Below are 27,378 nucleotides of genomic sequence, written 5' to 3' on the forward strand. Positions count from 1 at the left end.
TTGGGGAAAGTCATATGTTCTTAGAATTAGTTTATCCTCTGTTTTTCTATAGTCTAAAATACAGTTATACTTCTTTATAAAGTTTAGTCATATTATTCCATCGTCTTCTACGACGTGATAAAAAAAAAAATCTGCTCCTGTATCTACAAGAAATTGGAAATTGAGTTATTTAATGATGTTCTTGTAGATATAGAACTAATTTAGTGTAGATTTTGTACACATATTTTTCTATCTACTCATCTTGAAGTGGAGTTTCTTGGTTTCCTGCTGGGTGCAACTTCGCACGTTGCGAGTCTGATTGTAAGATCTGTTATTGTTTTGGAGTTGTGACCCTCGTGGAATTATTACTATTATTATTATTTGATCTGATTTATGTCTGCTGCGGTCCAAATCTTCTAACTTGGTAATTCCCATAGTTGTTACTTCGGTAACCTCCACGGAAATTACTCCGGTATTGATTTTGTTGCCGTATATTTAAAATTGTATTTGAGCTGCCCGTTATTTCAGTCCAGCTATTTGTAATTTTGGAAATCGCATCGTTCATTGTTGTGAACGTTCCTGCTTGCATGATAATTTTTACTTTGTCATTGGGGCAGTTTTTAGACATAGCATTGACTGCTGCTTGTGTTGAGTATCTCGATGCCAAGTCTGGATTAAGTCCGTCCGAGATATAAGCTCCTTCTTATGACCTAGTCATTTTTTCTATTTCCGCTGTGTACTGATTTGCAGTTTTGCTATTGCTGGATGTTCAGGAGTTTAGCTGTTAAAATTCTACTGATTCACCCTTTATTGCTGATTTTAAATTCAACTTTATTTGTGCGATTGTACTTTCGCTGATAATAAAATTTCTGGCTGTGCCTTGTAGTTTTATTTTTATCATCGTTATTGCCAAAGCTTCATGATTGTCCTTGATTTGGTCAAGGACATCAAGAGCATCCAAAAAACTATGCAAGTTTTCAGGCTTGCCATCAAACTCTGGTAGCACTGTTGAAGAAGTTTTGATGAATTCTTCTACTGTTTGTGCCATCGTGACATTTATAGCTGGGATATTTAATGGTTTATTTTCTTCTACTAATGGAGTCTGGCTCAATGAAGGCGATGGGGTCCGGCTTTGCGGAAGTTCTGAGAGAATTAAATTAAAAGCAAGGTGGAGTTCCTCCCCTATTGTTGTTGGTATCGGTATTTCTATATTATGTGTTGCTAATGAAGATACCAATTTATCCCGTACTGTGGAAAAAATTTGGTGGGCTCTTTTTGATGTTCTTTAGTAAGTATGTGGTTTACTGTATTGATCACTTGTTTTATATTATTTAAAGCTTCTAAGATTACATTCAAATGCTTTATTATTGTTTCTGTTTTTATAGTAGAATTTTTGTTTATGCATTTGTATGACATATCGGCTTTTTCTTTTTCCTCAAATAATGTGTCATAAATTTCTTGCCATTGATTTATTTCTTAGCATATAAACATTTTTTATTTAAATGCGTTGCTGTATATTATTTGATTGTTTCAATTTACTTTTTATGTAATTTTTTATTAAAATTGCAAATGCGACAATTAAAAAAAAATATTATACATACAATAATTATCAACCATTTTTCTGAGATATCGTCTGCATATTTTATTTCCTGCTTTGGTACATATTTGACCAGTTTATTTTCGGTTTTTTCCTCTTCAGCGTTTTCTTTACCGAATTTGTAGCCAGCTATCGCTATCATTATGCCTTGAGCGATTTTAGTCCACCAAGACGTTTTAGTAGATTTCCCTAAATATTTTCCACCAAATTTAATAAATTGAACAATAATTCTCTTCTATTTTATTTTATTTTATTCATTCAATAATTGAAAGGAGAAAATTTATTAAATTGTTTAGTATACTTTCTTTTAGTCTTCGTTAGGAAAGACCATCCCCATCATCCTAACTACTTCTTCTTCTTTAGTTGAAGGATTTTTTATATCTTCTATAGTTGGTTCCCTATTCATACCTATTATTTTCCAGAATTTTCTTATCCATTCTAACTCACTATCAAAATTTCTACTTTCTATTTTTAGAATGTCATTTTTATTCCCCTTTTTGAGGGAGTTTTTCGAAAAATCTCTAGGCATTCCAAAGTTACTCAATTATTTTAGTATACAAAAATTTATTTTATTTCCTTAATTCTTGAATTTTCTCTTTTAACTTAATCCTATCTGTCGTATTTGTTGTTATATTTAGGATTTTGTAAGTTTCAGCTATTTCCTTTCTTTTTTGCATATTGATGCGATTTGTTGCCCATCTTCAGCTGTATCTTCCCAAAACATCTGCTTCTAGTTGTGTCCTGCGACCATTGGTAGTTTGCTTATTTGTGAATATGTGTGCGAGGTTTCTGCTCCAAATTGTGGCCTGTGGCCATTAGTTAATTATGATTTTGAGGAAAAAAAAACTTGGCAGGATCTCTGTTCAGCTAGATCATTTTTAGCAGTTTTGCAGATTTTAATCTAAACTGGCAGGATCGCTATATAATATTTAACCAAATAAAAACCGAAAAAGATTCGGGAGGCGCTTGTGTTCAACGCAGAAGTCTGATTGATCTTTATTATGAAATTCTTTCTCTTTTATAGTAAAAATGTCTTACAATACTATTACGACTTTGATATACAATACTTGCACACTAAAAGTAACTACATTCTAATTTCTATATACCAAGTCAGCAAATATTCTTATTACCTAATTATACAACTATGTAGTAATATTTTGGCGGTCACATTGACAAACCGACGCTGTCGATCAGTCACGCTGATCGATACGTGAGCTGGTCAGTGTGACGCATACGGATTAAACAACTGTAAGCGGATACGACTCATCGCTGAGTTCAATATAACTTATCTATGCCGCTATGAGTTATTTGCGTGTGGTTGAAAGTGAAATTCATTTGGTTGTACATAAAATGTATTACAAGCTAGACTGATTCTGGAATTTACATAAATAAAATACCTCGTATGTAAGGCGTATTGTGGTAATGCCACAATATGCAAATTTTTTTTTGAAACAATTTAACAGTTTTATAATTTTTTTGGGCATAGTATCAAAAGTATTTTATCAAGTTGTATATCTAATAAAGAAAGTGAGCCTTCAACTTCAATTACATTAAAAACATTAAACCCTACTAGATGGGCAGGACGTTATGATGTTATTTTTGCTTTAAAAGTTCGGTTTGTTGAAATCCAAAATGCGCTTACGAAAGCATTATATTAAATAGCAAATCAGATGAAAGAAATACAGCTGTTTCACTCAAAAAGAAAATCTAAAACTTCAATTTTGTTATTTTATTGGTTCTCCATTGCAAGAACCCAGGCCCGCCGACGATAGGGGAGGGCGACTAGGGGGGGGGGGATTCCCCGGGCCATGGGTTTCTCAGGGGGCCCGCGATTTAGAGGTACTAAGACATTTTTTTTAATTCAGAAGAGTCTTTAGTTGTTCCATGTGCAAATTTTAAGCCGAATTTCAAAAGCAACGAACATAAATAATGATTTTTTGCCTGGGCCTTCGAACAGTGAGGAACTTTAAAAACAATACCTTCCTGGTGATGGTTAATTCGGTAATCACTGGCATTACTGAACTATTTGCAGTTATGAGAAATTTAAGCGAGACGTCTTCTTTTTGTGGTAATTTGAAGACATGTATGAAACTACAGCTCGGGCGTGCACAGCAAAATTTGTCGCAAAATACAAGTCGGACATTTCTCAAGGCTTAGAATGCGAAATAATTCACTTGAAACACATCTACGAAGCAGATTTTGATAAAAGTCGAAAAAAATAATTTTCGAGCCTGCAAAAAAATGGCGAACGGGTCGATTTTTCGACCAAAACCCAAAAAATATTTTTTTTTTGTTTCAAAAAACTGTTGTAAAAATATTTTTTTTTCCTGAGCCCAAATCCTATCGAAAAATCCATGGCGCGATATCGGTTAATAAATCGACCCAGTCTAATCTATATACATATGTTCAAAATCTGTATACAATTTTCCCCAACATTTGTGTTACTTCACGTATCTCTTGCACTATACCTATCACTGTAGCTAGTTCAAAACGTTCCTTCAGCGTCCTTTCAAGAATCAAAAACTTTCATCGATCATGTTCATCTCAAGAGCGAGTTTAAGGACTAACCATGCTTTGTTTTGAATCCGTTTTGGCAAGCCAGTTAAATCTTGATATTATTATAAAAAATTTTTCAGCGAAAAAGCAAGACGAGCCACTCTTGTGAGAACCCCAAAGCCGAGGACTTTGTATCCTCACAACATACATTTTTGAAATAACTTGAAATTTATAATAATATTTGAATTTATCTATTATACATTTTATATGAAGCACCAGAAATATACATATGTATACCTTTATGAATTATACCCTAAATACATATAATTATGTTGTACATTGAATGGATAATTACTAAATCGGAGGACAAATTAGACTTGCGCACTTTTGCACGCAAGCAAAATATTTACATTTCCGCCCACATAAATTTTAAATATAGGATCACCCTAACATTCATTGAATATTTGGAAGGGAGGTAGATACGCACAAAACATAAAAATACATCGCTCAATCAACCCTTTGCACACTCAAAATCCTTTCCACAACAAATACAACATATACAATAACTTAAGTGAACGGAGATCAGCAGCAAGTCGACAAAAATAAGTGCCGCTAATAATTGGAATTTTGCTGTACATACTTACGCACTAGCCATATATATAATACCTTCCTGTCTTCCTAATGTGAAAATTTTCTGTAAATCATTATTTGCTGAAACTGTGCAAATGTATGTTCTGCGCATGCGCGGGCTTTGTTAGTGTTAGTGAATTGTAGTAGCGTGTGTAAAAAAAGTATTAAAGGGCTAACAACGAGTCACTATCCCCTTTACCCAACTTCTGCATACTCATTGTTATAAAATCTCAGTTTAGTCGATTAAACAACGAAAAGGCCAACAAATACAATACAAGGCTTGATGTATTTATTATTTAAACACGTGCTGCAGCCATACAAAGTACATTATTTACATAAATAGTAAAAAAAAAACAAGGCGTAGATCTCCTGGCTTCCAGGGATTTAAGATTCAAAAGAAGTAAACGAGCAGTATATGGAGGAAGAGGGTATGTAAACCTTAATGACCGTAAAGCATACTTAAGAAAAACTTTTTGAACTCGCTCAAGCCTGTTGATTGAGAATTGTTGGAAAGGTCTCCAAATGGTGGTAGCATACTCAAGATGAGAACGCACGAACGAGGAGTAGAGTACTTTTAAAGTATACGGGTCAGAAAACTCCGAACTATTACGCCGAATGAAGCCTAGCATAGCATAGGCCTTGGCAATGATGAAATCAATATGGTTCACGAACATAAATTTTGTATCAAATACATCCCCAAGATCTTTGATTTTTTCAACAGTCTGCAACGTACTGTTAGCGATACTAAACGAACTGTTGAGATTTGAACGATATTTTGAGTAGGTTACGTGGAAGCATTTATTTATATTTAATGAAAGATGAGATCCAATGCACCAGGAGTAAAGTTTATCAATATCAGCTTGAAGATTAATCATATCGATTGCGGAATTTACAACAGAGTAAACTTTGAGATCATCGGCGTACAACAGAAATCTAGCGTAAGAGAAGCATGAGATGTCATTGATGAATAAGACAAAAAGTAATGGTCCCAAAATACTACCCTGCGAGACGCCCGATGTCGCCAAAAAGGGGTCTGATGATACCCCATCAATAGAGACGGCACACAATCTATTACTTAGATATGATTTTAGCCACTGCAAAAAGGTTGAATGAAGCCAAGGCAGTAAAGTTTGTGAATTAGAACATCATGCGATACCTCATCAAAAGCTTTGGAAAAGTCGGTGTAAATACAGTCGACCTGAAGACCAAATGAAAAGGCAGAGATACAATATTTACTGAACTCCACAAGATTGGAAACGGTAGAGCGACCAGAAACAAACCCATTCTGTCTCGGAAAGATCAAGTGCTTCACTGAAAAATAAATCTTTTCCTTGACAACGCACTGAAATAGCTTAGAAACGGTGGAAAGCTTTGAAATTGGCCTGTAATTGCAGACATCAGTCTTACTGCCAGATTTATAAATAGGAGTTATCGAGGCGAATTTCCAAGCATCAATAAACTCACCAAAGCTAAGTGACAAATTGAACATGATCTCTAACGGGACAACTAGGGAAGTGCATCCTTTTAGCAAGGCAGCCGAGAGACCATCAATGTCAGCTTTAGTAGAGTTGCTCAGTTTCGAGATACCACTGAAGATATCTTCAAATGAAATTGACATTGAATTAAAATTTAGGGACGAAGAAATTTCAGACGAGAAGTCAGACGAGGGACTAGCATCATGATTAGCAAAATTAGAACTAAAAAATTCAGCAAACGCGTTAGCCACATTGTGGGGAGTGTTAGCAAGTCTGTCATTGTAGAAGACGGTGGCAGGCACCGAGGAGCGAGATTTCTTCGACTTAACGTAATTCCAGAATGCTTTCGGGTTAGACTTTATATTCGTCTCAAAGCTTGTAATGTAGTTTCTGTAAAGAAACTTCTCTAGACAGTTGAAATCCTTCACATAATGTTTATATTTGGTAAAAATAACGGGTTTTTGGTTCTTTTAAACATTTTGAAGAACTTGTTTCTTAAATTCTTCAACTTTTTTAACCTTGTTGTGGACCATGGAAACCTATATGGTTTCCTTTTCGCAACTGGTACATGCCTCGTACACTGATCAAAGAGAGTCGACTTAAATATTTCAAAGCAATGACCAACATCAGAGATGGAAAGCAAACTGGACCAGTCTATTTCAGCTAGATCCTGATCGAGTCTCGAAAAATCACACTTCGAAAAGTTAAATGAAAAATCATCAATTAAAGAGCGAGCTCCAAACTCATAAAATTCGAGTTTAAGAATTAGAGCAGAATGGTGCATATCCGTCGGAGCGAATGGCGCATGGCACTCAGAAAGATTAGAATTTATGTCATTACTAATAAAAATTAGATCTAATATTCTATCGAGCGCGTTTTTGAAACTAATGATTTGATGCAAATTTAGACTTAAGATATTATCTATAAAGTATGACTCAAAAGACTTAGTAATATTATTAGGTAATAGGCCTGACGCAGAGTAACTATGAGACCAAGAAATATCACAAAGGTTAAAATCCCCTAAAACACATAAGTGATTATCTCCTAATTTATTTAAAATTAGGGACGATATATTGTTAACATGAGCTTTGTAAATTTCTTCCAAGCTGTTCGGCGGTATGTATGATGCAACTAGATATAGAGATCCAGACTGTGGAGAACCACGGACATTGACGCAGATCTGGTCAAGGATGGTATCAGAAGTATCTAACATAATAAGGGAGGCATTATACTTGCGTTGAACAGCGATTAGTACGCCACCCCCTCTTGAACGCCCAGTTTTAGTACAATCCCTGTCCTTACGAAAAACCACGAATAGCTTGGGATCGAAGAACTCAGCGTCGAAGAAATCCGAAGTAAGCCAGGATTCAACAATGACAAAAATATCGTACTCCAATTGGAAACTAAATGCTCTCAAAATGTGCGATTTAGTCCTGATACCAGAAGCATTTTGGAAATACACTTTAAGCTGTTTGTTAATTATGTTCTCATTACTGCTGGAAGCTAGGTGAACTGGAGTTGCTTTTCCACTTGAGGAAAAAACGGAAAGGGCGAACATTCACACCAGCAGGCCAGAAGTCTGGCTATAAAATTTTCTCATAAACAGCATTAGTAACGCCAAGCTTAAAGTTGACTTTGGTTATTGAGTCAACAGGTGTATCTTTCTTAACGAGCCCTTTGCATGAAAAATTAGACCGATCAGCCTTCAGATGCCTTACCAGGTAGCTAAGAATATCATTAGAAGAAACTGACGGCTGAAATGACGAAAGATGAAGCCAAATCATTCCAACGACTCCCAACTCATTATTAGCATTAGAGCCAACGAAATTTGGCATACGACGCTTGAAAACTTCAGTGCTATCTTTCAGCGCAGAAGGGGATTAAGATGCAGGCGTAGAAATAGATGTAGATGTGAACGTAGAAGTAGATGATGATAAGCCAGGTGCAGAAGTTGTAATCGAACCGACAGTGCTAGGCTGCTTACGATGTTTGTATGTTTGTTTGGTATTAACATTGTTTTTATTACCAGCGCCATCCATACAGGTAACATTAGAGTTATTAGCATGTGATTTAAGAACCGAAGCAAACGATCTACCACTATTAGCAGAATTGTTAACAGAGTTATTCTCATAGGTTTGAGACACAGCTGTGGTGGTAGCATTGTTAATAGCTATTGGTACTGAAGAATTATTTTTGTTGTTTTCAACGTTAATAGCACTATTTTTAACAGTAGAACAAGCATCAACATTAGTAGCCATAGCACACGTATTAGCAACTGCTGTATGTTTAGAAGCAGCAGGCAGAGCAGAAAGAATAACTACTTTTTCACTTGTCGTGTGTGACGATGAGGAAGTACCATTACAATGAGCAGCACCAATTATACCCACATTCGAACGAACATTGGAAACAGCAGCACTGCATGGCTCAGAGGAAGAGCGAGAGCGAAAGGTAGCCAGCGGCAAGTTACAGAGCGCATTCTGCATAGAGCTTAACTTAACTTGCAGGTCGCTGACTTGTGGACGTAAACGATTACCTTCGTCTATTGATGTTTTAAGCAGACGTAAAATCTTCTCTTCATTGCCTTTTAGCACAGCAATATCACACACTAACGACTTCAATGTTTTTTCTATATTGCACAAATTATCGTGATTGTTTTTGTTTTGCATATCTTCATTGAGGAACCAGCAGGCAACAAGGGCAGGTCATTTACAATACTCGATGACGCTTTGTTAGATGATGACTTAAGAAAGCCGGGCGGTGATCGAATGGACCCATGACGCTCACACGCACAAGCTTTACAGTAAAAAGCACTATTAGACTCTCTTAAAAAGTCTAAGTCAGTCTCCAAAACACCCACACAGGGAAGATGAAAAAGTACCGAACACTTAGCACATTGAACCTAAGGTTGAGTGCGCTCAACTCTAAGACCACAAATACAAGGCATTAGAGTAAGACAAGCAACAAAAGCGATTAACTATGTCACAGTACATATAGCAACAAATGCAATTAATTATGTCACAGTATATATAGCAAATACAAAATCGTTGCAGAGCGATTAAAAAACACGCCCGGTCAGTACCACTGTTCGATCGGAACTTTGGTTTTGGTTTTGATGAAGTAAAGAAAATATGAGTACTGGGCTGGCTGCTATTGGTGTTGAAATAATATCAGTTTTATAAATTTTAAGCATAGCCAGCAATATAACGAACAACATTGTCCAGATATACAGACAATCCCCACATCGCATTAACATAAACATTTGCTAACTTGAAATCTATTACCTCGCTGTTTTTTTAAGGATACTAGTAGACGCTGATGACGCTCTAGAATGGATATGCCGCCGGAGGTACAATTCCCACTTTCAATCGCACTTAACTAGTGCCTTACTAAGAATGGTTTATATGCACTTTTAAATTAACTGCATTGGGATTGTTGTTGAAACCCCCTCTTGCCCTAACTGCACCAAAAAAGGTTTCCAGGAAGTCTTGTGAAAGCTTATATGTCATGCCAAAAATTTTAAGCTTCTCAAATTGTGGAAAAATATTTCTTAAAGCCACTGTCATAGCAACAAATCCTGTTTTCCGGCCAGATTTAACCAGAAGGGTGCCATTAGCATCTCGCAATGAAGAGATATATTCCTCGAATCCCTGCGCGTGTGTCTTTAAGTTGCAATATGACTCATCCGTCAAAGCTCGTCTGAATTCATGCTTAGAAAAATAGTTGGCATTAGCTTTTTTTGTCGCTTTTTGGTCACTAAGGGCTTCTTTACATACGTATATCTGCGCACTCAGCTCAAATCGGTGATGCTATTCTGCGGAATTCTTAAAACAATAAACATTTTATAATACTAATGGAAAAGAAAAGCTTACTTAGAAGGCAGAAGCATTGATCAAAGCAAAACACGATGTTAGAATCAGGTGACAACAAAAAAATGTACAAACACACAAAAGTTAAAGCGAAGGCTGGAAAGCACGGTATGCGGGCAAATACAAAGGCATTGTATTCAATAAGGAGCATTATGGTGCGCGGATAGTTATGGAAAGAAATATTCACCGGAGTAACTGTTGTTTTACATTGTTAATATTATTAAATAGAAATTGTTATTATAAAGTAACTGTTTGCCTGCGTGCAAAAATTAGAACATAAAGGCGACGAATTCGCATTAAAATTGAGAGAGATTAGGAGACAGGCATACGAGTCGGTAGGTTTTATGACTATCGACCAAGAGTACACCTGAAGGTTTTGACTTCATTTGTACTCAAGTATATTCGTCTGGAGGCTTTATTACTCCATTCGACCGCAGAGATTGGCTGAGGGTTTTATTATCTCAGTCACCTCTTACAAAGCAAAGGAATAAGCTAGAGGTAGAAGTTGATTTGATGAAATAAATATTTATAACGTTTTTACATGAAATCAACAGGTTTATTCATTGGTGGGAATTTCTACTTACAGGAACCCTGGAAGGACTGAGGCCAACACCGGCAAAACCAAAGGATAAGTCCGTCACATTTTGGCGCCCGAGCAAACGAAACGAAAAGCGAAACAAGATTCGCACACTTCTGTGTTAATACTACGAGGATATAAAGCATAACAATGGTAAAGGTATCGTGGGTATACTATCTCACTCGAGAGGATCTGGTAGCCTACAGCACAGAATTTGGGCTAGTGGATGGCGGAACGATTGACTAGCTAAGAAAACGATTGGCGGCATTCATCCAAGAGGAGAAGGATAACGAGAACTTACGGGATCGATTCACAGAGTTGGCGATTCGGCATGCGGGGTTAACAAACCAACAAACAACAAAGACAAGCAACGAACTAAATTCACCGAGAAATGACAGGCAGGCAAATGGTGCATCCAATCAACTGGAAGTCGGACAAACACCTACACATTATATTCAGCAGCCTGGTACGTACGCAACGACAAGTTATATTCAACAGCCTGGCACATATGCAACGACCATGGACAGAGTAAGGAAGTGGGGGTTAAAGTGCGACGGAGGATTCATCGAAAGAGTGGAGGAGCTAGCAGATGAGTATGAAATCAACCGCAACACAATTCCGAAAGCGCTGCCAGAGTTGTTGAAGGAAAAAGCGTTGGTATGGTATAGGAATAACAACCGGCAATGGCAAGAGTGCGACGCCTTCAAGGAGGACTTCCTGAAGTTTTTCCGAAGCTCCCGATACTTAGAGCAATTGGAAGATGAAATTCGAATGCGCGTACAACGACAAGGTGAGCTATTTTAAGATTATGTCTTAGTACTACAAGGACTCATGCGTCACGCGGGCTACACCGAGGAGCAGAAACTAACCCGCACCTACAGAAACTTGCGCAGAGAGTACCAACTATATGTAAAGCGGAGCAAAGTCAGCAATCTTGAGGAGCTGGTAAGTTTAGCTCAAGACTATGAAAATATTACTCCTGACAGGGAACCAATGAGACCAACCACAAGGCCATTCATACGACGGCGTCAAGAAGGTCAGTACCAGTGTCTCCAGGCGGAACAAAGACAGGAGGAGCGAGTAGAAGTCCAACAACAGCAGAGGTTAGAGCCACAACAAGAATATGTAGATACAAGAACGGCCTGCAGACGATGCGGAAGAGGCGGTCACTTTTCATACGGGTGCCGAGGCATAAGAAGAGAATTTTGCTGGACATGTGGTAAGATAGGCGTGCTCACTCGTGATTGTTGTAGGAAGCCACAGGAAAACGACCAGAGACCACATTGGAACCGAGGGATGGGGTCTTCGGAAGTGCAACCTCGGAAAAATTAGGTATGTTCAAATACACAAAGGGCCGCATATTGGTAATAACGTATGTGAACGGAGAAGAAGCGGTAGCAGCGATTGACACGGGAGCGACGAAGAGCTTTATAAGTGGTGCAATGGCGAGAAGATTAAAAACTGGCAAATTCAAGTAAGTAAAGACACGAGTAAGAATGCGCGATGGCAGAGCAATTGGCACGGACTATCTGGCGAAGGTAAACTTTGAGATGAGATGTGGTGGTCATGATATAACGTTGAGAGTAGACGAACGGAACTATGCTCGAAACGAATAGCGAAGATTACAAGGAACATAACCCAATGGCGTCGGTAGCAACTAGCAAGACCGAGGATTCTGTAGGTAAATTTCTGAGCCAAGAATTACGGGTGTTCACAAAGATGTCAGGAGTATCCAACGTGGCCACAAACGAAATAGTTATGAGGGACGACCATCCAATTAAGCAAAGGTACTATACGAAGAATCGGAAAATGCAAGAAATTCTCAACATAGAAGTCGATGAGCTGATCGAAGAAGGTTGCATCGAACCATCGAATAGCCCGCACAGCGCACCCATAGTTCTGGCAAAGAAAAAGAATGGCAAAGGGAGACTCAGTGCAGACTACCGTTAACTAAACGCAAGATCAGTACCAGACGCATACCCTTTACCACGTATACAACATATCTTGGACAAATTCAGAAGCGCGAGATTTATTGTAGCCTCGACTTGAAAAATGGATATTGGTGAATCCCTATGGGAGCAAGCAGCAAGCAAAACACCGCATTCACAGTACCTGGGTGTGGACTATACCAATGGAGGGTAATGCCATTTGGCTTACACTCAGCCCAGCAACTTTCCAGAGAGCACTTGATCGTGTCATAGGACTAGAATTGGAACCATACGCGTTTGCTTATTTTGGCGATATTATCATTACAAGCAAAACATTGGAAAAGCACGTTGCACATTTAACAGAAGTATTTCGAAGACTGCATATAGCGAACCTGAGGATAAACTCGGAAAAATGTGAGATTTTTAAGAAAAGGTTAAAATATCTAGGTCATGTCGTTAGTGAGGGAGGCATCCATACCGACCCAGACGAGATAACAGCCATCAAAGAACTGGAACCACCGAAGAACATACGAGAGTTATGACGTTTTTTTAGGAGTCGTGTCGTGGTATAGAAGATTCGTGCCGGATTTCTCACAAGTCGCGCACCCGTTTACATCGATGCTTAAGAAAGGTAGTAAGTGGACAACTTAAGGCAGCACTGGCGCAGGCACCAGTACTCGCTTGTCCAGATTTCTCAAGGATGTTTAGTTTACAGACAGAGGCAAGTTATTTTGCTCTTGGTGTAGCACTTACGCAAGGTTCAGGCGATGAAGAGCGAGTAATAGCATACACAAGCCGTGGTTAAACAAGGCAGAGATGAACTACTCACTGACAGAAAAGGAGTGTTTAGCAATAGTTTGGGCAATAGGAAAAATGAGGCCGTACGTTTACAGTAATAACAGATCACCTAGCGTTGAAATGGTTGAATGCGATAGAGAGTCCGACTGGCCGGATAGCGTGATGGGCGCTGGAACTACAGAAATACTCATTTGACGTACAGTACCGAAAAGGAAAGTTGAACGTTGTGGCAGATGCAAAAGGCAACCGATGGACGAGCAGTTGGGTACGTTGACGATGGATGACGGAAAAGCCGAGTGTGAGTAGATTAATGCAAAGATGGCAGATGTAAAAAAAGGCCCCGGAGAAATTCCCAGAGTACGTTATCGAGGACGGAAAATTGTACAGACGCATAGGAAGTCAAGTGGATGGCGACGACGTAGTACCATGGAAGCTATGTGTGCCAACTCCACAGAGATGCAGAGTGCTAGAGGAGATTCACGACACACCGAGCGCAGGGCATATGGGCGTCCGAAAGTCGATAGCAAGATCAACAACACTTATTACTGGCCAGGAATGTTCAGAGATATAAGAAAGTACGTACAGCAGTGTCACACATGTCAAATATACAAACCGGGTCAACAGCCAGCCGCGGGTAAGATGCTAACTAAGATTTGAGAGGAGCCTTGGGCAACAATCTGTGCAGACTTTGTTGGTTCAATGCCACGATCGAAGATCGGCAACACAATGGCATTAGTATTCCTAGACAAATTTTCAAAATGGGTAGAGGTAATACCAATCCGAAAGACAACGACAGAATGTTAAATAAGGGGATTTCGAGAGAGGATTTTGGCACAGTTCGGCGTCCCAAAAGTATTTATTACGGACAACGGAGCACAGTTTATCAGCAGTTTTAAGAGATTTTTAGAGGAACTTGGCGTGAAACACCAACTAAAGGCACCGTACACACCGCAGGAGAAACCGACAGAGAGAGCAAACAGGAATATCTAGGGGATGATAGCACAATTTACGGGAAAAGAGCAGAAGACATGGGATGAGTTGTTACCAGAGATAACGCTGGCATTGAATACAAGTGTATGTGAATCGACCGGTTACAGTCCAGCATACATAGTACAAGGGAAGGAACCAAGAATTCCCAACAGCCTTTTCGATGAGCAGACATTTGGTACAGGTGAGAAATTAGCGAACCCAGGAGAGAAGTCAACGAGAATGAAAGAAATATTCGAGATGGTACGACGGAAGCAAGAGAGGGCATCTATAGAGCAAGCGAAGTATTATAACTTAAGACGAAGGCAATGGCGACCGGCGATAGGCGACCTAGTGCTGGTAAAATAACATGAACTGTCAAAAGCGGCGGATAACTTTGCAGCCAAACTAGCGCCCAGGTACAGTGAACCTCACCAGGTAACGAACTTTGTGTCACCAGTGATCGTAGAGCTAGACAAATTCTTCAGAGGAAGGAGGAGGACAGCCCGCCTAAGTGAGCTGAAAGCATACCACGCAACCGACGCCGCCGACAACAACGAATCCAGGAAGCAAAGTCATAAACAAGAAGAACGCTAGCAAAAATCAAATCCCGCCAACATCGTCCAATCTAACAGCAAGCAATATTTCCAAGGTACAACAACAGAGAGAGAACAGCGAGGTAGCCATTTGCGGTACGCTCAAACGAGTCAGCCAAGAGACCGAGAGACAACACGGAGAGAACCAAGGCACAAGTCAGCAGCTGATACCATACAGAGCCGGTCAATTGCAAAACATTGCGGAGAATCAGGTACAAACATTTCCAGAAAATCAGGTACGGATCGGCAGAGGACCGACACATGGATCAAGATTACACCTAGGAAGGCAGTTCGCGATGGCAGCTCTAAACGAACACACACCCCGAGACAACTGCGGAATAACAGACTATTTTGTAAGAATCTATTTCAATCCGGACCAAATCGGTAGTAACGGACACGCACAACCGAAACAGTGTGAAATCATACACGAAGAAATTTCATTTCAAGAGGTACCCGGAAGTCGGATCAACCACTAAAATCCCGGCTCATGATATACCACTTTTTTAAAAATCCACCACATACGGTGGGAACACCCTAAGGAAAATCGACCAGTTTTTTAAAGTATAGACTGGCATCACACACACACCACCGACTGGAAGGCAGCGCCAAGCAACAACATAGCAGCACAGTGATGAAAGGCACAAAAAATAAATTAGTAAGAATGATCGCATGATACCCGCTGCCAGGAAAAGTACCGTCTAACGCGTCGGAAGAAAAACCATATATAAACCGGTCCGCGGAAGGCCAAACCTAAAAGTATTTTGAAGCAAAGCAAGATGATTACACCATACCAATCTGACGAAGAGCAGTACGCCGCCGAAAGGACCAACTTTGGATCCCTACGAATGAAATTGAGGCGAACCAGGGCAACAGATTTACGGGAATCGGCCACGAGCAGCAAGGGAGATAGCGACGCCGCCGAGGAATTCGGCTACCTCACAGAGTCGGAGTCAGACGCAGAGGAATGGGCCGTGGTACGGGACCCCACACCGATTCCCATATCCTGGGAGAGTGGGGAAGAAGAAGACGAAAGACAACGGCATAGGCAGACAGGTGAGCTCTCCATAAGACAGGAAGACGAGGAGACTCAGGGCCGAGGGTTCGTGGAGTACACTCGGCGCGTCAATCTCAGAATGCGCATATATAACCCGCAAGTCGAAACCGAACCCCCGGCCAAGCAGAGGATAGTGGAGGCCAAATGCCAACCGCCAACAACGAACGACGACGAAAATATATTAAGCCGTATAGCCAGCGAGGCCAACGGCAGCCTCAACGACGACAACAACATATTAAGCCGTCTGGCCAGCGAAGTCGACGGCAGCCTCAAAGACAGCAGCAGCGAAGTGCTAAGCCCGACGGCAAGCAACGAGGACATCGGTGACCGCAACAATAACAACAGAGACGGCAGCAGTGTGATCGGCGAAATGGCTGAACAGCGCCCAAACCGACACGCCGGAGACGTGGGAGAATCGCTCCGGTATTCATCCACTGCCAGAGGAACTCACCAAGGACATCGAACGACACCTACACCAGCCACAACAGCAGCCACAGAAACGACGACAACGGTCTTTCAAACGTCCTATTGAGGGTAATCTCTACCGCGTACGCATCACGCGCACTGGGCTGGTCACGGTGAGTCTCGTTGCGGCAGGTGAGGGGGGAGTGTGAGGACCCCAAAGCCGAGGACTTTGTATCCTCACAACTAAATTGAAGGACAAATTAGACTTCCGCACTTTTGCACGCAAGCAAAATATTTATATTTCCGCCCACATAAATTTTAAATATAGGATCACCCTAACAGGCATTGAATATTTGGAAGGAAGGTAGACAACATAAAAAGGCACAAAACATAAAAATACATCGGTCAATCAACCCTTTGCACACTCAAAATCCTTTGCACAACAAATACAACATACATAATAACTTAAGTGAACGGAGATCAGCAACAAGTCGTCAAAAATAAGCGCCGCTACTAATTGGAATTTTGCTATATATACTTACGCGCTAGCATACAACACACCCATGCACGCCATACAACAGAAGGCAGAAGCATTACGCAAAGCAAAGCACAACGTTAGAATCAGGTGAAAACAAACAAATGTACAAACACACAATAGTTAAAGCGAAGGCTGGAAAGCACGGTATGCGGGCAAATAAAAAGGCATTGTATTCAATTAGGAGCATTATGGTGCGCGGATAGTTATGGAAAGAAATATTCACCGGAATAACTGTTGTTTTATATTGTTAATATTATTAGTTAGAAATTGTTATTATAAAGTAACCGTTTGCCTGCGTGCACAAATTAGTACATAAGGGCGACGAATTCGCATTAAAATTGAGAGAGATTAGGAGACAGGCATACGAGTCGGTAGGTTTTATGACTACCGACCAAGAGTAAACCTGAAGGTTTTGACTTCATTTGTACTCAAGTATATTCGTCTGGAGGCTTTATTACTCCATTCGACCGCAGAGGTTGGCCGAGGGTTTTATTACCTCAGTCACCCCTTACAAACAAGGAAATAAGCTAGGAGTAGAAGAGGATTTTGATGACATAAATATTTATAAGGTTTTTACATGAAATCAACAGGGTTATTCATTTAGAAGGACCGGTAGGAATTTCTACTTACAGGAACCCTGGATGGACTGAGGGCAACCCCTGCAAAAACAAGGGATAAGTCCGTCACACTCTTTGATATCCGAACATTCTATATTGAATAATTAAAATTTATAATCACCATTAAATTTTTCAGAAATATATTAAAATGTTACCAAATAACTAGAAAAGTTTATTTGAAATAATATGTGGCTGTTAAAAGAGAATTTTATTTCTACGTTACAATAAAATAGTATAAATACTTAGTAAATATTCTGTGTTAATTTTATTTTCAGCTCTTAGTCCAAAAATCCTTTAGTTGATGTAGAAAAATTGTTTTTGACGTAATCCATTAACAATGATTCATGAATGAGACGCCATTAATTCAAATTAATTAAATGTATTAGAGGATTTTTTGTAGGAGGCCCGTAAATTGTTTAGTCCCGGGACCGGATTTTCTCTCTACGGCCCTGCAAGAACCTTCTTACTACCTTTGTCGCCTCTAAAGCACTTCAGTCTAAAGCCACAGATCTTTCAATGCCTTAAAACGTGTGAAGATATGTCTAGAAGAATTGGAAAAGTATCGATATGAATTTAAAGTGGAAACGAGTAGTGTAGCGGAAAAAGGGTCCATCCCTGAATTTTCTAAAACTCCCAAGAGGATGGTAAAACGCCATTTTGATGAGCTTTGCGAAGATGAGCTTCTCCAAGGTCCGGAAAGTTGGTTCGAAGTGCACATATTGTTACGAATATTAGCAAAACTAAGGGGTGCTGCTATTTCTATGCCGATGCTAAGCAGTGACACGAAGTCGCATCAATAATTCAATCATTATGTATCTACATAAACGAAACAATAATTGCGTCTACACATATGCACCATGTACGTATACGAGCAGCGGAGAGTCAATGTACGAACACATGCATATATCTGAGATACTCCTATAAGTATGCAATGAGAAAAACTATAAAATTGTGCAATTGTAGTTACAGCTGAGAAGTTTGAAAGCTGCTGGACTAGTAGATTCTGGAAGCGCCTAGAAGATGTGAAGGTTGAAGTCAAAGAGTATAAAAGGCGGCAATTGTAGAGGCGCTGGAATTCAGTTTGATTTGAGTTGTCAAGCAGTTTTCAATTGAGGCGCTATCTAGCGAGCAATAGCAGTATTATTTTGAAAGTCAGTTTCCTTTAAGCTATCAGTTTGGTTATTAAGCCAGCTAGTTGAAAAGTATAAGTGTTATTGTGAAGTACTTTAATAAAGGCCATTTTTCCATTATTCAATATTGGAGTTATTTATTCAACAGTTTAGTGATACGAACTTAGCAAAAGCGCAAATAAGAGGATTTGCAAGTAAATTCGTTACAATTGGTGTCGGAAGACGAATTGTTGAATAAATTCCAGAGGACAACAAGGACATGGCAAAGTTCAGTGAATTGAAGATCCAGCAACTGAAGAAGGAGTTGGAGTGCCGTGGATTGAATACAAGCGGCGTTAAACTTGAACTCCAAGCACGACTACGAGAGGCAATGGAAGCAGAAGGAATTGATGTGGACGAGTATGTCTTTTATCCTGATGGGGACGAGACAACAAAAAAAATTGAAGAGAAAAACGAAACATCGCAGACAGTTACGAGCACAGATTTCAACATGATTTTGGCTGCAATATCTGCTCAAACATCGACAATGTCATCTCAACTAGAAGAACAGAAAACGTATATGTCATCACAGATGGAATCCCAAGAGACACGTATAACATCCAAAATGGAAAAACAACTAGAATCACAGGAGAACCGTATAACAGCGAAGATTGAATCACAGGAGACACGTATCTCAGAAATGTCGTCAGAAATAACATCTAAAATTGAAGCACAAGAGGCACGTATATCAGAAATGTCGACACAAATTTCAGCACAGGTATCATCGCAGATCTCTGCACAACTAAAATCGCGTATGGAAGAGAAACTAACGCAGTTTCAGGAAGGGTTCAGTGGTCGACAAGATAAAATGGAGGCCGAGATAGATGCTTTGAAAGATCGGATTCAGGAGTTACAATTGAACCGTCCAATCACTTCAACGTCTACTTTGAAGGTAACGAACAACTGGAATGCTGAAGATAAAGTTGCAGCTCTGTTCGTGGCATTGAAATGGCCAGCAGCCGAAATACTACAGACGATTCCCGAAGGAGAGCGGAACAACTATGAAGCATTGATAGCCGCTGTCGAGAGACGTTATGGAAGCGAGCATAGGAAACAGATATTCCAAATTGAGTTGCAAAACCGTCACCAAAGAGCGAATGAGACTTTGCAGGAGTTTGCCACGGATGTTGAAAGGTTGGCTCATCTCGCAAATGCGGACGCACCCGTGGAATACACCGAGAGGTTAAAAATCCGGAGTTTTATAAATGGCGTACGGGACGTGGAAACGAAGCGAGCTACATACGCAAACCCAAAGCTGACATTTGCTGAAACGGTATCACATGCATTGACTCAGGAAACGGCCTCACTATTGAGTAAACCACCATACAAATCTCATCGTGTGGAAGTGGAAAGACCAGATTGGGTACACACAATTTTGGAAGCACTGAAAGGATCACAACAGAAAAATGCCGGAGTTATTAAATGTTTCAAGTGCAGCAACCCAGGTCATATTGCACGACATTGCAGCACCGGGGTCAATAGCTCCAACAATGTGGGTGGCCGTAAACGCAAAGCTGGAGGAGATGAGCAAGAGCGAGTAAGAGGTAGAGATCGAGAGCTAGATCCAGCTATTGAATGCCCTGTGATATCTGTGTTGCAAATTGGTAGAAAATTGAGCAGTCTTACCGTCAGAGGGAATGTGGATGGTAAAGAACGTGTACTGACTGTAGAGACGGGCGCATCTCATTCCTTGATCCGATCTGACTTGGTCAACAGGAGAATAAAACCGTTACCTGGAGTAAGGTTGCGTACGGGCACTGGCGAGTATAACCAAGTTCAGGGAGAAGTGATATGTGAAGTCTTGATTGGAAAGGTCATGGTTCTACACAAATTCGTTGTGGCGAAGATCGTTGAAGAAGTCATATTGGGAGTAGACTTCTTGGTTGACCATGACATCAAGATCGATATGCAGAGAAGGGTTATACGTTATGAGAACCAGGATATACCACTTAACTTCAAGTTGGAGAAAGGGCTCAGTAGTAATCGAGTAATGGTGGAGAAGACTCGACAAAGGCCACGAAAGTTAAAAGAAAAGGTTGATGGATCGAATGGGTCAAATAAAGCGAAATAAAAGTACTTGCGAGAAAAAGACCGGCATTGACAAACCATAATGGACGCACTAAAACAACTGAAAGAATTTTTCAGAAAGAATGCAAGGGTGGTTTCAAGCCAGCGCGCACTGCTGTTGTGAAACATCAAGACGATAATGATGATGCAAAGTCAATCTGTCAAGTGCAAGCTCTGCGAAGAAGTTCATTGGCCAAACAACAGAGTGCGAGGGAACGATCAAGAATAATGAGTAGTAAGATGAAACGCAGGTACAACGAGAACAAAAATTCGGAAGGTTTCCGGGAGGGAGATTTGGTACTGCTATACAACCCTCACCGGCGGAAATGTGTTCCATCCAAATATCGGTGCTGTTGGGAAGGCCCGTACAGAGTTGTGAAGAAGATCAGTGATGTCTTCTACCGCATACAAGCAATTGAGAAATCACGAAATAGAAGAGTGGTACATTTGGCAATGCTAGCAGCGTTTAGATCGAGAGATTTGTCTGATCGGGGGGGATCAGTTTTAGGTGGAGGGCAGTGTTACGAATATTAGCAAAACTAAGGGGTGCTGCTCTCTCTAAGCCGATGCTAAGCAGTGACGCGAATTCACATCAATAATTCAATCATTATGTATCTATCTAAATACCACCTTTATCCCTTCCAGAAGACCCTCTTCACCCTACGCTAGAGATATCACTTGATATCAGCCTACCCCGTAGGATTCAAGTACAGTCTCGTCCCCGATCTAGATGCTTCTACAAAGCGAATTTCATTATGCTCAATGATCTGTTGGCTTCCCATGATTGGTCGGATCTCTATGCTTGCACTGATGTCGATTCGGCTATCTCTATATTTTACAGTACGCTTGATAGCTTCTTTGATACCTGCATTCCTACTCGCTATACCCTATGTTCGAATAAGCCCCCTTGGTTTTCAAGGCAACTTATCAGACTTAATAACATCAAATCTAGGCTTTATAAGAGGTTCAAGAAATCTGGAGCATCTGCTGACCTCTCTAAATATCTAATAGCTCGTTCTAAATTTCACCGTCTTAATCAGCTTTGTTATAAAAATTACTTGAGTTGTTGTAAAGCCCATTTTTTTAGAAATCCAAAAAAGTTTTACAGTTTCGTAAATTCAAAGCGGAAAACTTCTGGGTATCCTTCCTCATTAACCTTTGGAGGTAAAAAAGCTTGCACTGATGACGACGTTGCTGAACTATTTTCTGAGTTCTTTAAGTCCACGTATTCATCCAGTGGTTTTCATTCTGGTCAATATCCCTATCGCTTAGATAGCTCGAATTACATTAGGAATCCTGCTATTGATGGTAATATTGTCCTTCAGAGTCTTCAATCTTTGAAGCCCACCTTTTCTCCGGGACTGGACGGTGTTCCTAGCTGCGTGCTTAGGTACTGCGCCGAAAACATGTATGAGCCTATTTTAAAATTATTTGAGCTATCTCTGGGATCTGCGTCATTCCCGGCACTTTGGAAACAGTCTTTTATTATACCCCTGCATAAAAAAGGTAGTAGGTCAAAAGTTGAAAACTACAGGGGTATTGCTAAACTTTCAGTCATTCCTAAAGTCTTTGAACAGATTGTCACCAATCAACTGCAATATCAGTGTTCTAGTCTTTTATCTCCATGCCAACACGGTTTTATTCGTCAAAGGTCAACCACTACAAATTTGCTTGTATTCACCTCTATAGTTATGGAAGGATTTTTAGCGAACAAGCAAACGGATGTCATCTACACGGACTTCAGCAAAGCATTTGATACCGTCAAGTACGAGTTGCTTATTCATAAGCTTAATTTACTGGGCTTTCCGTTTCACCTATTAATGTGGCTGAAAAGCTATCTTTCTAACCGGACCCAAAAAGTCCTGTTCAAGTGCAATCTGTCGGAATCGTTCGGAGTTTCCTCCGGCGTACCCCAGGGAAGTCATCTAGGCCCTTTGCTCTTTGCCCTTTTCATTAATGACTTGCCACAGACAATATTATATTCCCATACTATAATGTATGCGGATGATGTAAAACTTTGCTACACTTACTGTCCTACCGATTTGAGTTCCTTGGATCTTCTTCAGGCCGACTTGGACTCGTTCCAATGTTGGTGCACAACAAATTTATTAGCTTTAAATTGCTCTAAATGTAAGCATATGACATTTCACCGAGTGAAGCCAGCATTGAAATCTTATGTAATAGATGGTACGCCTTTGGAGCGTATATCTATTGCAAATGATCTAGGTGTCCTTTTTGATCCGAAATTGAATTTTAACTTGCATATTTCATCTATAGCCAACAAAGCGTTGGGTTTACTTGGATTTGTTAAAAGATGGGCTAAAGAGTTCGATGATCCGTACCTCACTAAGGTTCTTTACACATCGCTGGTTCGTCCAATACTCGAGTATTGCTCATGCGTTTGGTCCCCTGTTTCTCAAAAGCATATAAAGCGTCTTGAGTCAGTTCAAAAGCAATTTTTGATATTTGCATTGCGCGGCCTTAATTGGGACTCAAGTCTCCACCTTCCTCCATACAGAAGTAGACTTCTTCTTATTAACTTACCCACTCTGGAAAATCGGAGAATATTACTGGGGGTATTGTTCATCCATAAGCTCATTATTGGAGAAATTGATTCCGCGGACCTCCTCAGCCGCTTGTTTTTTGCGGTTCCCCCTAGAGTATCCAGACACTACGTTCCTTTCTACTTACCCCTTTGTCGACGAAACTTTGCTAAAAATAATCCTCTTCTTATCTGGTGCGCGCACTACAATGACATGTATAGCTGCATCAGTCTTGAATGTACTTTTGCCACTATACGTAATGCAATACTTGCCTATCTAATTTAAGAGATACAAGCTAATTTAATTTGCCGGCATTTTATTCCTTCGATAAAAAACAGGAACTATCTCGCTTAAGGACGGAGGAACATTTATCAACATGTCTCATTAAGAAGGAACAAGACAGTACTGTGTTGATTGGAATCTGGTGCATTCCAACAACGTAAAAAACATGCTTTTTCAAGAGTCACTGACCGGAATCGTATGCATTCCGGCAGTATAATCTTATGGGTCAGGCATCGAGCTGATTGGAATCCGGTGCATTCCAACAACACAGGTCATGTTACTTTTTTATGCCTTGTGATGGCGTATCCTCATTACACTACTCTTAGCACTGCCGGATTCCCATGACATGCTGATTGGAATCTTGTTGCATTCCAACAGGGAGATTGGAATCCACTGCATTCCGAAGTCATGCTGAGCGGAATCTGATGCATTCCGCCAGTATAAGATTTCGGCATAAGATCTTATTTCTGCTCATATTTCTTATTATTTTTATATTCTGAAATTAAATAGTAATGTTCATTAATATTTCTTTGTTTGTAATATAACATTGTTGAAAGCTCGATATATCTTAAATTTTATCTTTTGAGTTGTATATTTATATATCTTTTATATTATGCAGTCGACCATAGTTTGTCGTCGAATTTAAATAATAAATAAATAAATAAATAAATAAACGAAACAATAATTGCGTCTACACATATGTACCATGTACATATACGAGCAGCGGAGAGCCAATGCACAAACACATGCATATATCTGAGATACTCCTATAAGTATGCAATGAGAAAAACTATAAAATTGTGCAATTGTAGTTACAGCTGAGAAGTTTGAGAGCTGCTGGACTAGTAGATTCTGGAAGCACCTAGAAGATGCGAAGGTTGAAGTCAAAGAGTATAAAAGGCGGCAATTGTAGAGGCGCTGGAATTCAGTTTGATTTGAGTTGTCAAGCAGTTTTCGATTGAGACGCTATCTAGCGAGCAATAGCAGTATTATTTTGAAAGTCAGTTTCCTTTAAGCTATCAGTTTGGTTATTAAGCCAGCTAGTTGAAAAGTATAAGTGTTATTGTGAAGTACTTTAATAAAGGCCATTTTTCCATTATTCAATGTAGGAGTTATTTATTCAACAGTTTAGTGATACGAACTTAGCAAAAGGGCAAATAAGACGATTTGCAGTAGAATTCGTTACAATATTTTATAATACCCGATGTATTAGACATCATTATAAACCAACTGAAATCGCCTTTCATTCCAATGATTGAAATTGTTTCAAATTCCTGTGTTTTGCAACCTTACACTTTAAAATTTTAAATGACACTGATCTATTAACAAAGATCTCTAGAATTTATTGAGTTGAAAAAAAGGCAGAGAAATACAAAGAAATAGAAAAATGTTCGTGTATTAGAGACCTTGCTGATTTATTAATAACAAAAAATCATTTTATGTCTTGCAGCTTTCCTGCACTGCATTACTGTTATTTCTGCAATTCCTGCGACTACAGCTAGTAAAGTTAACTCGAACTGGTCGGTCAATAAAGACCTCACCTAGACTGATAGTGTTACCAGAATTTGTTTGACGACCAAACGGAAGAACCCCAATCAGGTGCCAGGACATACGTTATAGAATAAATCCGTTCTCTTAGCAAATACTAGGAATTTTCTAGGACCCAGCTTAATTGCTGCCTCGAAATCTGGCAACTCCGCGGACTCGAATAGCTGGAGCCTTGACCTGGCGAACACAGGACACGAACACAGAACGTGCTCAGCCGTTTCTTCCCCCAGATCACTCTTCCTGCACTTGCTGTTACTGACGAAGCCTAAGTTATAAGCATGTGACACCAGATGACATATATCTGAAATTTGTACCAGTCGGTTGCCCCAGGTTCTAAAGGGTTTCGCCTTCTCTACCTTCTTTAGGGGGATTCTGACGCTGATATATGCATGGTTTAAGAATGATGGCCTGTCAAGGACTCTCCATTCATATCCCGATATATCTTTCTCAGAGCTCAATGTGATATCAAGCACAATGTGACGTAGGGCCAGCATATGTAGTCACGCTACTCTACAGGATGTAACGACAGCTTTGAGGATTTCTCTGACGACACGCAAGTGGGTATATGAACAGATGTGTTAGCAACCACTAACCAAATCTCCTTCTCCGCTTTACGATATTAACAAAGCGGATGTTAGATTGTGTGAGTGGGTTGAACTGTTGCTTGCACTTATGTGTATATACGTGCCGCTCAAGGGGCGAACGCGGATTGGTTCAACCAAAGCAGGAAGGCGATTCGTGACTTACGGTGTCCTAAATGCCGCAAGGCTTAGTGGGTATAAAAGGGGTCCCGCTGATCAACAGCATTCAAAATCGAAATGTCGCGGTCTTAACTAGTGCCAAAAGTGAAGTGAAAAGTTTTATATAAGTGCGTTTTGTTCACCTTAAAGTGTGGGTGCGCGAGTGACAAAGTTTTTTTTTTCAAAGTGCGGTTTCACACCAAAAGTCAACACGAGCGAATAAAGTAAAAGTGCACCTGGATCCAAGGAATATTCCCTAGGTGCACCATCGAGCAAGGCGTACCGCCACCACTGGGCGTGGAAAAATCCCCTCAAGAAAGCAGCAAAGTCACAGGTAAGCCAAAGCGTGAGATTTGAAATTCTTTTTTTTTGAGAAACTTTTGTGTTTTTTTATTACCCGCGATTTTTTTTTTACACCTTTTTCCTTTTATTAGAACAATCTTTTTGATCCTTGGTTAAATAATTTTGTTTGATATTAACATTGTTTTTTTTGTAAATTTTGTGAAACAGGAGAGTTGTTAGTAAACCATTTTTTTTTAGAATTTAACAAAAAAGAATTAATTGAGTTAAAAATAGTTTCGAATCGTTAGATCGGCTCAACCTAAAGTCCACTTCGCGAAGGTAGAGTTTTTCATAAATGTTTCTTTGGCGCTTTTGCAGAAAAATCATTCCTCTATTATCAAGGTAAACATTTTTGACCCAAAATTCCCTTTTAAATGTTGAACGTTTTAGTTGTGAACAATATTTTTCATTGTATTCCCGTCGAAATATTTGTTGTGAATTTTTATTTTATTGGATTTTTATTCGATCGAATTTGGTGTGAATTTAAAATTCATAAATATTAAAATATGCATAAGTGCACTTACATGTACATATGTATATACATACATATATATGTACACGAGCACATATGCAAACAAAAAGGTTGATTAAAAGAAGAAGAGGAAGAAAGTATCGGAGAAAATTTAAAAATTTTTTGTTGTCATTTTAAATTTGGAATAAGAAAAACGAAATAGCTAGCTTTAATTTAAAATACAAAAAAAAAATTGTTAAGCAAAAATTCTTAGGATAGGATAGGTTAGGTGGTAGCTGCCCTGATAAGGATAGCTCACTTAGACAACACGAAGGTCCGTTGTGATACCACATACACCAAAAATAACGGTGACTTAGATCTAGCTACTTAGAGAATCGTTGGGTAGCAACGATAAAGCTCCGAATGATACCGATCTCAACTTTGGATATATCCTCGGGAGATCCAAGTGAGTCGCGACCGAATTACTTTCGCCTAGTTCTGGCAAAAGCTGAACAATCAAGCAGAAAGTGATTTGGTGATTCCACCTCATCATCCTCCATACAGCTGCAGCAGGATGGAGTTTCCAGTATATTGAGACGTACCGCATGGATACCCATGGGACAGTGCCCTGTCAAAACCCCAATGACCGTTGATAGGTGAGCCTTAGTGAACCCAACCCTAGTTTACACCTACTTCGCAACCGAGGTCAGCCCG

General features: G+C 39.7%; 1 protein-coding gene across 2 annotated transcripts in view; it reads left to right on the top strand.

The window, feature by feature from the left end:
* Positions 1 to 27,378, top strand: part of LOC137240148 (uncharacterized) — a 1,574,936-nt gene that overhangs the window by 436,256 nt on the left and 1,111,302 nt on the right. The window contains exon 2 of one of the 2 annotated variants that reach the window (XM_067766090.1): positions 10,630 to 10,773. The exons of the other annotated variant lie outside the window; for it this stretch is intronic. Coding sequence (XP_067622191.1) covers positions 10,771 to 10,773 — 3 coding nt within the window. The 5' untranslated portion in view covers positions 10,630 to 10,770. The remainder of the gene's footprint in view (positions 1 to 10,629; positions 10,774 to 27,378) is intronic. 2 annotated transcript variants of the gene reach the window in all.

Source organism: Eurosta solidaginis, chromosome 2, assembly GCF_040869045.1.
Source record: "Eurosta solidaginis isolate ZX-2024a chromosome 2, ASM4086904v1, whole genome shotgun sequence".
NCBI lineage: Eukaryota > Metazoa > Arthropoda > Insecta > Diptera > Tephritidae > Eurosta > Eurosta solidaginis.